Raw genomic sequence first — 12,436 nt, forward strand, 5'->3', positions numbered from 1 at the left:
AGCACCAAATAAAACTTCCATATGTAGTTTGTCAGAAAATAGTTAATAAGGATCTATAATATAGGTATAATTAAATTCAGAAGCTTGATCTAATGGACATATATAAACCTTGAACTAAAAATTATATCCAAAAAATTGTATGCGCATAATATCCTCACACATAAAGAATATATACAATTGAGCCTCAACAGTGAAGAATCAGTATCACAGAGACCAAATTCTGTAACAAGCAATGAATGTAATTAGAAATCAATAACAAAGTGTTAATTTCAAAAGTTCCATATAATTTGAAAAACGTTTAAAGACTTCAACACTTAACAATATATAGTATTAAATAGATTATTTAGGAAAGAAGAGAAACTGAAAATTAATGAGATAGAGGGTCTAATTTACCAAAGAGGAAATTAGAGCGACTCTCTCCACCAAAAAAAACATGTTCTACCTTGTTATACCTTACTTACACAGGGAAATGAAAATTTAAACAACAATTAGACATTACTTTACACCCTCCACTCCCCAAAACCCTCCAAAATTTTCACAAGTTTAAAAACATTGGTAACAATTGTTGGTGAAGCTCTGGGGAAAGAACACACATAATATGACCAACTAAATAATTAATGAATACAACTGCTTCAGAGAAGAATTTGGCAATATGTATTAATTTTGCAGATGCACAAGCTCTTTGACCCAGAGAAATTGTTGCATATGCACACAGAGAATCTTGCATTTGATTGCTCATTGCCCACTACTTGCCATAGTGAGAGGTGCAGTCAGCTCAGTAGGGGAGTGGATAAATAAACCAAAATGATGAGTAAACTGGCTTATTGTACAATAGAATTCTATTAAACAGTTAAAAATAAATATATAAGGTTTATATCTAAGATGGATTGATCTTAAAAAAAAAAAGTTCAATGAGAATGTAAAAAAGATACAAAGAAGAGAGAAATCCCAGCTCCTGTGTATTTTATCTGTGTATCTAGGTCAAGTCATACAACCTATGTGCCTCAGCTTTCTCATCGGTAAATAGAGTTGATAACAGTATTGGGCTCATAAAATTATAGCAAGATGCCTTGAACAGTGCCTGGCACTGAGAAAGCCCCATGTATGCCTGTTATTATTATTACTTCTTACATTTGTGATGATTTATATGGAAGATAATGAGGGAAAATAATATCATATATTGTTTTACTAATACATTTGTATAGTAACAACAGCGTCTAAGAAAATTTTATGCACCAACTTTAGAATAGTAAGGAGGAAAGATGGAGGGAGTAAGGCAGAATTGAAGGGTCGTGGGGCTCTGGCTTCATCTGTGATATTGCATTGATTTTAAAAAAAGAAATAAAGCAAATATGTTAAAACAAAATGTTAAAAAAGATATAAGTTTTAGAAGGCAACCATTATACTCATTCTAAACCTTTTTGTGTAAAAATATTTCCTAATTTAAAAAGTAAATTTCCAGGGAATTTCAAACTTTTCAAGCTTTAGTTTCTTTTTTCTAAGATGAGGTTGAAAATATCTGTCTCATGGGATTTCAATAAAGATCAGATGAGAAAATGCATACAAATATATTAAGCACTGCACCATGCATGTAGGTGGTGCTTAATAAATGTAAGCTAAATATTAGTCTGATATAAATCAAGTGTTTTCAAAAAATGTGAAGAAAAAATAAATTTGTAAGTTATTTTTCTACTCATTAAATTTATTTCTAGTTCACGTGTGAACTAGTTCACAGATGTGATGGGAATTGGAAAAGCATAGGAAAGTGAAAAATGGGAAGAACTCAATTGTTGCTGGTTTAGGACTTTATAACCAGGAGTATTAAATTCACACAATGTCCCAAGTCTATTTAAAACCTTGCTACTCAAAGTGTGGTGTGGGGCCCAGTAGCCCTGATTTCACTGGGGAGGTGGTTAAAAAAGCTGGATCTCAGGCTCCACCTCAGATTTACTGAATTAGAATCTGTTTTTTAATGCAATCCTCACATAATTTCAGTGCACATTAAAGTTCAAGACCCTGCTTCAAAGAAAAAGAAAAATTCAGTCCAGGAGTCCATCACTAGGGTCCATGTTAATGGTTAGAAATCTTCATTTTAGGCTTTTTCTCCCTATTCTTTATTTCATGTATTCCCAAGAATGAGAATCTACAGATCAGGGTTATCTAAAAATGTTTATATGATCCTTTATACAGAACCTGAAAATGTAGAGTGCTGGACAATTCTACCTTCTTGAGGAAAATTTGATAGTTATTGAAATAATCGGCTTACAATATCATAAGCCTGGTCATTTTTTTTCCCATTACATGTGGCTTGTAAATGCTAAGCAGTTAATAACTAGAGAGCCCTTCAAATCAATCAGCTTTTATGATGTTTTATCCAATGAGGATCAGGAGACTTAAGACTAAAATTGTCAATGAAAATTTGAAAATGATATCCTTGGGCTTTTTTCTTTTCCGTGATGCAGATACACGTTTAGACATCTGCAATGGATAAATGTACTCCAGCCAAAGGATTAAAAGATAAAAAAAGCTTCCCTCTATTACAATATACTCTCAGCTCTAACTTTTGAAGCAGATCATTTAAAGTTCAGTGTGTCATAGCTTTAGAAACAGAGATAGCTTCGAGAAAGAATGTAAGTTAGTGTTTTAGCTACAAAAGAGAGCTACCGACCACGGTGCAGTCTGCTTGTGGAAGCACAGCTTGGTAAGTACCACTGTTAGGCTGACACAGCATCACAGACTGTGTTACAGGGAGCAAGATGCACCAAGAATTACAGCATCCCCATCTTTCAGCTAATTCCATCTGACATTTGATGTCTGAGAGAGGTATGATGATTTAAAGAAGCATTTTAATAAGTGTTTTTATAAATGTTATTTTTTTTGAGTATTAGGGTAAAGTTGTTATTGTAGAAGACTTTTGTCTTTTTTGAGGGGTGGGTTGTCTAAAATCCTATGTGAAGGGGGTATTCTCCTTTGTGTATAGTAACGGAGAGACACAGGGTCCCACTTCTAACCATGAAAGTGTAAGGTGGGGGGGATTCCTCCTTGCCCGGCAGTCCGTGTCTGAATGTATGACGTAAGCGTGACCAGTCGGATTCTCCTTTCTGGGACTGTGAATCAGAGATGAACAGAAGGTTAGGACTCACTCATGGCATCTACAAAGACAGAAACACGTCCAGGCCATCTTTGCAAAACGTCAGCAACTGTGCTTCTTGCACTGGGGTATCTGGATCTGCCTTGGCTCACATTCTTTTCCCAAGTCTTGTTCTCCATCCTTCTATTTCTGAGTCTGCATGTCCTGCTAATGCATTCCTTTTCTGTTTTTGCTTACAATCAAGAGTCGTCACTGATACAGAAATATCACCTCTTCACTAGATTTGGTTTTTTAAAATTAATTTTTTGTTATAGTTGATTTACAAAGTTGTGTTAGTTTCTGCTGTACAGCAAAGTGAATCAGTTATACATATACATACATCCACTCTTTTTTAGATTATTTTCCCATGTAGGTCATTACAGAGTATTGAGTAGAGTTCCCTGTGCTATACAGTAGGTTCTCATTAGTTATCTATTTTTATATATAGGAGCATGTATATGTCAATCCCAATCTCCCAATTTATCCCTCCCCTGTCCCTTTCCCCCTTGGTAACCATAAATTTGTTTTTTACATCTGTGACTTGATTTCTGTGTTGTTCACTACATTTGAACAGCACTGCTACTTCAGCTCTATATAGCTCGTTGATGTAAGTTTAAGTAGGTGGCTGCAGTTTGAAAATGGCCTCAATTAGTGGTAAGAGTGGAGGTGGTAGTCATGGTGGTAGTTATCAGGTGCAAGAACATAATAGGTACCAGAAACTATGGGAGGCACGTCAACTTGAGTACCTGTAATTCCTCAGAAGACGCTGTGAGGATCAGTACTACCACACCCATTTTACAGATGAGGAAACCAAGATTGTTGTATGAAGAGTCACACATTGAAGTCACCTTGACCAAAATCACATGCCTAGTAAATCCCCGAAGCAAGATTCAAATCCAAATCTTTCTAGCTTAAATCAGAACCATTATATTCTCTCCAGGATCCTAATGGAGCTCTTCAAGGACTAATTCAATGTCATTAATTGAACTTTATAAATGTCACTAACTGAACTTAATAAATGATGACTAAAATAATATATCCCTACCTTAACTGCGATGTAAGGAAACATGTAAGGTCTTCTTTTTTATTGTTATCATTTTAAATTGAAGTGTAGTTGACTTACAGCGTTGTGTTAGTTTCAGTAGTACAGCAAAGTGGTTCAGTTATATATATATATATATATATATATATATATATATATATATATATGTATATTCAGTAACGTATACATATATATATATTCTTTTTCAGATTCTTTTCCCTTATAGGTTATTGCAAAATATTGAGTATAGTTCCCTGTGCTCATGTGAGGTCTTGTAACACATTTTTAGTTAGGTATTTATTGAAGTCTTCTTATAGAAATGTTCTGAAACATTTCCTCACAGTGAAAACAAAATTTTAAATTTAAAAGCCACACTTAGACTTGAAGCACTATGTCTAAATCCATAAAAGTCTGTTATATCCCAACAAGCATGTAGGGTAGATGTTGAACCTTTCCCCTATATTGGTTTTGAAGGGAAAATATCTTATCTGTGTGCAATTACGAGGCTATGTGAAAATTACTTATTTTCAGAGGCTGACTCGAATAGAAAGTTTGGGCAGATATATTCTTTTGAATATAAGTGTAAAAACGTATAGAATAACTTATGGAGCAATGTGACTAAACTTGAAGGCAACAATTTTAAAGCCATTACTTAATACTCTTCCCATATAAGATGATAAGTATCACTAGTCCCAGGTCATAGTACTTTCTTTATTAGAAGTAACTGTCTTAATAAAATAGTAATGATGGTTACAATACCTCCTATTTATTGAGCAGTTACTAGGTGGCGGGCACAGTGCTAACTGCTTCACAGAGATTGCCTACTTTCATACTGGCGACCCCAGTGAGGTACGCACTATTATTAGGGCCACTTTACAGATATTGAAAAAGAAACAGAGCAAAACGTCTCCCCTCCCCCTGCTTCCCAGGGTTCTATATTCAAAGGATCGCTGCTCAGGAGAGAATTTTAAGCCTTGCTGTAGCCTTAGATGAAGCCCAAACTCTAAAGCTTAGCATGAATTGCCTTTAAAGATCTGGTCCCTGACTACTTAAGCCTTGCTGTAGCCTTAGATGAAGCCCAAACTCTAAAGCTTAGCATGAATTGTCTTGACCAGTCAGATCTGGCATGAATTGTCATGACCAGTCAGATCTGGTCCCTGACTACCTACCTCTTTAGCCTCATCACTTCACTACCATCCCCCCCTTCACCCTTTATTCTGGTTCTAGTGAACGGCTTCATACAGTCTTGTCCCTGCTGTGGCAAACACCCATTCCTCAGCATCCGTAGAGACAAGACTATTCATTCTTTAAAACTCAGCTCATCTTGGAAATGCCTCTGCTGATAACCTGTTAGATTTAGTTGCCTCCCCTCTATGCAGGTTCTTGCTACAGAACATACCGCACTGCCATATATCCATTGAATTATTTGTCTGTTTTTCTTACTGGACTTTAAGTGTCATGACATTAAGTATATTATTGTTTTCTTCTTTTTTTTATTGAAATATAGTTGATTTACAATGTCGTGTTAGTTGCAGGTGTACAGCAAAGTGATTCAGTTAAATATACGTTAAATAAATATTATATTAAATATTAAATATATATATTGAGTTGAATATATATATTTAATCTTTTTCAGATTCTTTTCCCTTATAGATTATTACAAGATATTGAGTAGAGTTCCCTGTGCTATAAGTAGGTCCTTGTTGCTTATCTATTTTATATATAGGAGTGTGTCTATGTTAATCCCAAACTCCTGATTTAAGTATATAATTTGTTTTGGTATCTCCAGTGCCTAACACAGGACCAAGCATGCAGTGGGCACTCAAAAAATATTTTTTGAATAAATGGTCAAATCTTAAGTGACCACCCTATTTGTTCTTTCTATCTTCCTGCTGGAAAGAATTTGCTAAATAACCATTCCCTATTATATCATAATGCTCAAAATTATGAGAAGGACTTCTACACAAGGAGTTAGGGAATCTAGGTTCTTGTCCCATGATTGTCATTTAGTAATGAAAAGACCTTGAAGACTGATTCATTCAACAATTTTCTTTTTATGCATTTGCCATGCACCAGGAACTGTACACCACAGTGAGGAAGCAGCAGTGGACACAAGTGACAAAAGCCCCCTCCACCAGAAAGCTTGTATAACCTAGAGTTGGATTTCCCACCATAAAATCAAAGAGCTGGACTAAGGTCCTTCCAGGCTTAAAATTCCATGAAACAATAAGCCAAATCCCAAATTCCTTAAAATATAATATAGGAACACATAAGAATATGAAATAAAATAGAACACCAGGCAAATCAGTTCATAACTTGCCTCTGATACAATTAATCTAGGAGTATTAATTCTTCCTTACAAAAATAGATATATTATAGAGAAGTGACATTAGGAAACATTTTTTAAAGGTTAACTTTGGTTTGGTCTGATGCAAAATATTTGAACCCTCTCTAGTTGTAAGTACAATAGCATGCCTGTCAAGGACAAAGAGGGGAACTAATTCATTTCAAGGAAATTAACAATGATGAGAAAGGAAGATCTATTTTATTCCTTGGGAAGCTGAATCTGTTCTGTACATCTAATGTTAGTCAGAACATAAAGAAAAATGTGTTCTCTAATCAAGTTTTATGTGTGTGATGAATTTTTTGATTCACGGTAGTTGGACCAGAAAAGGTAGAGCATATTATTAGTGGACAAATTACATAGTAAAAACTAAATTAACCTAGACTCTCAGCTGCTTCGTTATAAAATTAGGTAGGGAAGGTCATAATTATTTAATTTGTGTCCAAATCTCAGCTGGAGAATGTTCCAAATGAACAAATGAGCCAAGTAATTTTAGGGGAAGGGAAAGTCCTTGTAGCCAAGCTTAAAAACCCAATATCGACAGACATAATTAGCATACTACCTTCCTGACCATATCCCTAGAGGTGTTTGGACAGGAAATCTAATTCTCTAAAGATAAATGTTCTGTTATTTTTTATCATAACTAAGTAAACCATATCAATTCCTTGACATGCTGTGATCATTGGATGTCCTTCCTGACACGTCCCTCAAATTTGTTGACATTGGATGATTGATTGCTTCTGCTGGTTAACATGGGCACTGAGCTATGATAGAAAATAGATACACAATATTAAACTCACAAAACTGGGTTTGTTCTTCCATTAAAGTCAAAAATCATGGATCCTGAAAGAGCCTTTCAAGTTACATAGTGAGTTTTCTCATGTTGCAGATGAGGAAACTGAGGCCCAGACAGGTGAACAAAATTACTGCAAATCTCACAGTTGGCAGGTGTTGGAGCCATGATGAAAGGAGAGATCCATCGCCCCCCAAGCCCAATGTTCTTCCCATCATTCTATTTTGCCAATAGTTAGCTCTCTTTGTGGGCTAACTTCCAGCTTACAAGCCCCCATACATGACACTGACCCATATCACCAGGACAAAGAGTAGGCGTGGTAGGGGGCAATGCAGATGAAGTTCAGGGTGTTGGCTTCTTTTTTCTTGGAAAATAAATACCTCTGCATATTTGTGGGAGGAAAAACATCAGCTAGTTTGTCAGTCTGCAGCAGGACTGGTATGTTGGAAATGAAACACAAAGCTTTCCTCCTCTAACTAAATTTGACAGCGTGCATAAGCTGAATTTCCCCATCTGGAGACTCTCAGACTAGACAAGCCTTACAAATTAATATGTGTGTATAGGTCTGGGGCCTGAAGGAAATGAGGTCAGGTCCGAAAAGGAATCAGGTGGCTGGCCACAAATCAGAACTTTAACATGGATTCACGACAAAGGGAGGAGATCTAATGCTGTAATTCACTGAAGAACATTAGGACCATGCTAGGGTCTGTGATGAGGAAGCCGGAGGACAAAGTTATAAAGAGGGAAACGATACTGAAGGACAGAAAATGTTTTCATCCAAGTACAATCCAGACTTTGATCCTCCTTTTAATCAAATCTTCTCTTTCCCCATCCCCTTCTCTCTCTCTCTCTCTCTCTCTCTCTCCCTCACACACACACACACACACACACACACACCCCTTATATTCTCTTTATGCAGGATATTTGTGCTCTCATTCTACAGTCTTATTTCTCTCTTTGTTTCTGAGAATGGAGGTCTACAGCAAGGCATAGAAAAAGTGCTTTGATAAGGAAGATAAAACAATTCAGGATGCATTAGTTTCTTTGTGTACCTCAAGGACAAAATTGAGATGTGTAGGAGCATTTTTAAGAACGTAGACAGGAAACTCACTCCCTTGAACCTGCTTTCTTAAGGTCCCCAGCTCATTCTCCAAAGATGTCCTTTAAGGCTTTGTACATGCCCTATGGTGAGAGAGTGGCATTTAATAAGAGTCCACCCAGGGATGTTCCAAATGCACTCTGCCACTAAAGTGCTGATATAAGAAGTTAGAGCATTTTTTCTCTTGAGAATCTCTATGGCTTTATCCCTGGGCAAAGGTCTGAGCTTCTTTCAAAATTCCAAGATTGATTTTTGAAGGAGAAAATAAGTGAAGGATTTTCTAGCTAACCAAGAAACATCTTCTCTGATTAAATGTCAGATTAAGAAGAAAAAATACCCTACATAAGGTACTATGACAATTCTCTAAAAAGAAAGACTGTGAGAAGAACGCAGATATTTTAGGATAGAGGGTTATAGCCTTCAGAATTTTCATTTTTTAGAAAGTTCTTGTGGTTGATATAAGTTTAAAAATGTGTTCATGTGCAGAACATTTCAGATTCATTTATGCAGAATTATGTAACACTTGAAACAACTCCCTTAAATTCCCATGGATTATGCGGACACAAAATTTTACAAATTATATTTGTAAATATCCTTTCTTCTGTATCATCACAAGTTCTCAAAGTATACTAAATGTGGAAGTCAGTATGATAGTGCTGTCTCTCTTTTTTTTTTTAAAGGAGAAAATAGTAGAGATATCCTTTTTATTATTCACTTGCCACCTCAAATACAAGTGATCATTTTCTTATGATTTAAAAATATTGTAATGACTGGCCAGTTCCCCATGATTTACTGTTACTAGCCTTCCATTGGATATGCCAAGATAAGATCACACATTACTTATCCAAACACTTCTACAGATGTTCTGGGCATTTTTAAAAGTTCACCCATTGAGAACCTAACCCAATTCTCTTTGAAAAAAATGTAAGGTTGTTCCAGAAAACTTTCTCAAAAGAAATCACATGTCCCATGGACCCTCTCCACACCCCCCTAAAAAAGATGAGACAAATCGACAGTCAGAAGACATATATTTATAGCCTCATCTTTCACCTCCTCCAAATTCTAGACAATCTTCTCTTTTTCACTTAAAAATGGAAAATGCGACAAATGTAAGCCCTTACCAACTTCCCACTTCAGAAGGCTGTTGTCTTCCCTCTCCATTTTTCCAATGACATACCAGATACACGCCATCCAGTGTGCAAGTAGGGCAAACATAGACATGAGCAGAGTCAGGACGATTGTGCTGTGTTGGGAATAACGGTCCAACTTCTGCAGGAGACGCAGAAGACGCAGCAGCCGGACGGTCTTCAGGAGATGCACGAGAGACACCTGCGGGGGGAAACAGAGCCACAGAGCTTGGCTCACGGGGTCATTACATCCACAACAGTCACTTCAGCTACAGCCACTCTGGGAAGTTCTTGAAATTAAGTATAATCGGGATTCCAATGCTGTGACCATTTCTATGTCGTTTCCTGATATATCGGAAGTTGATAAGATAAAAGATGATAAGGCAATTTAATTTCTTTGAGTGAATACTTATCTTCCTTAATTAAGATGTATCTTTTTTCTCTACCTATATGACTGAAGATAATTTTATATATTCTGATATACAACTGAAACACATTATGGGATCGGGATTGAATAAAAGATGTCTCCACCCTTTTCTTTTAATTTCTTTCAATTCCACTTCCCCTTCTCCATGTAAGGGAGTTGCTTTATAACAAAACTTTGTATAGACTGAAGTAAAACCCTGTAAAGTGGTAGAAAAAGTAACAGGTTTCTTATTTTTAAATAGTGAGACCTAAAAACTTGAGTAAGATCTGCTCACAAATACCAGTAACACCTCCTGCCTCATGTGCTTTGCTATCGTCCCTCTAACATTATCAATAGACAAAGAAAACATTTGCCCGGAGCACATACATTCTGCACTTTCTGTTAAACAAACATGCTTAGGGAACCAAAATCAAATGGAGCAAAATTTTGGAAAAACCTTTTAGATTCTGCCTCTGTATGAACTAGAACAACAGACTTGTAGTTAAGGAGTTAGTTTCTTGACTTTAGGGCTAAACTGAAAAATGTGCACCATTGGTGTCCACCAGAAAGGTCAATGTCACTGTTACAACACATGTGGTGCACTAATATACACTCTTTTTAATACCTTCCAAGAGAAAAGAAAAGTCAAATAAAACATTAACTCATATGCAAATAGAATCTGACAAGTTCCTTGACCTATTCTAATTTGGGGGGTGAACCAAAAATAGAGGGGAAGGAAGTGGTTTGTATGACTACACCTAAGAATGATTTTTCCTTTACAGACAGAATCATAAACAAGGTCAGCATCTTTTGAGAGTCTGCCTTTATAATTATCTGGAGTCAACTGACTTCTAATTTCTCCCTCCTCCAGCCATCTTCCCTTATCTCCAAGAAAAATGTACCTAGAGCAGTGCCTGACACGTAGGAAGTGCTCAGTAAATTTGTGTTAAATGAGTGAATGGATAAGCTATTATGTGAAGATGCAAAACACTCCAGGCTCACTATAACAATAGATATTCAATAAAAGTGTCTTCCACTGTAATCTTGTGAATTATTCTATACTGAAATATAAAAACATCATAAGGATGGGAATTCCCTGGTGGTCCAGTGATTAGGACTCCACGCTTCCACGGCAGGGGGCCTGGGTTCGATCCCTGGTCAGGCAACTAAGATCCTGCAAGGTGTGGTGTGGCCAAAAAAAAAAACAAAACCATAAGGTCAATTGAGGAAGTTGCCAGGTAGCTGTGGTCTTTTATTCCTTTTTGTGGGTCTTCTGGGTAGAGTTTTACTTTCTTCTCCTTCGTACTCACATTCTCATCTATCATTTCTCCAGCTGATTGTAAGTCAGATGCAGTTTCTACTTTGTGGCCTAGAGGAATTACTAGGGGTGAAATTTATTTTATAGGTAGGTGAATTTGATAGATAGATAACAATTTTGTAAGTAAAGTGAATCCTGGAGCAGAACTCTCAAATGGAGGATACCATCTGCTATGGACTGAATTGTGTACCTGCAAATTTCGTATGTTGAAGCCCTAACCCCCAGTGTGATGGTATTTGAGATGGGGTCTTTGGGAGGTAATTTGGTTTAGATGGGGTCATGAGGGTGGGGTCCTCAAGATGGGATTAATGCCTCTATAACAATAGACCAGGGCTTCCCTGGTGGCGCAGTGGTTGAGAGTCCGCCTGCCGATGCAGGGGACGCGGGTTTGAGCCCTGGTCTGGGAAGACCCCACATGCCATGGAGCGACTGGGCCCGTGAGCCACAACTACTGAGCCTGTGCATCTGGAGCCTGTGCTCCGCAACAAGAGAGGCCACGATAGTGAGAGGCCCGCGCACCGCGATGAAGAGTGGCCCCTGCTTGCCGCAACTGGAGAAAGCCCTCGTGCAGAAATGAAGACCGAACACAGCCAAAAATAAAATAAAATAAAAATAAAATAAAATAAAGAAAGAGCAGCTCACTCTCAAGCATGGTATCATTGCAGTGCCATTTAAAAAAAAAAAAGAATAGACCAGAGCGCCCTCTCTCTTATTCGCCACCCACCCCAATCTCTCTCTCCCTCCCCTCGCTGTATGAAGGCCACATGAGGATGAGGAGAGAAGACAGCCGTCTACAAGCCAGGAAGAGAGCCCTCACCAAGAATCAAATTGGCTGAAAGCTTGATCTTGGACTTCCCAGCCATCAGGACAGTGAGAAATAAATTCCCGTTGTTGAAGCCATCCAGTTTATGATATTTTCTTATAGCTGCCTGAGTAGACTAACACACCATCTGAATATAGAGTATTGATGCAGGCAAGCTCCCCATTTTCTCTGGCCAGAAAGGGGATGTTTGAGGGAAGAATGTGAAGCTGCCCTTACATGAGAACAATAGTCATTTACAAAAATAAGGGACATAAGCCTGGGAGTCCAGGATGAGGTAGCCCTGGTGATTTCGCTGTCACTTAAAAAAATTTACATTTATTCCTATCTGAGTCCAAAACCTCCAGCTATAAAATG

At 37.3% G+C, this 12,436-nt stretch overlaps 1 protein-coding gene across 1 annotated transcript in view; it reads right to left on the minus strand.

Annotated features, from left to right (window-relative positions):
* KCNH8 (potassium voltage-gated channel subfamily H member 8) overlaps window positions 1-12,436 on the minus strand; it is a 392,473-nt gene that overhangs the window by 112,252 nt on the left and 267,785 nt on the right. Inside the window, exon 7 of the mRNA XM_068547302.1 lies at window positions 9,530-9,737. Coding sequence (XP_068403403.1) covers window positions 9,530-9,737 — 208 coding nt within the window. The remainder of the gene's footprint in view (window positions 1-9,529; window positions 9,738-12,436) is intronic.

This window comes from Eschrichtius robustus, chromosome 6, assembly GCF_028021215.1.
Source record: "Eschrichtius robustus isolate mEscRob2 chromosome 6, mEscRob2.pri, whole genome shotgun sequence".
NCBI lineage: Eukaryota > Metazoa > Chordata > Mammalia > Artiodactyla > Eschrichtiidae > Eschrichtius > Eschrichtius robustus.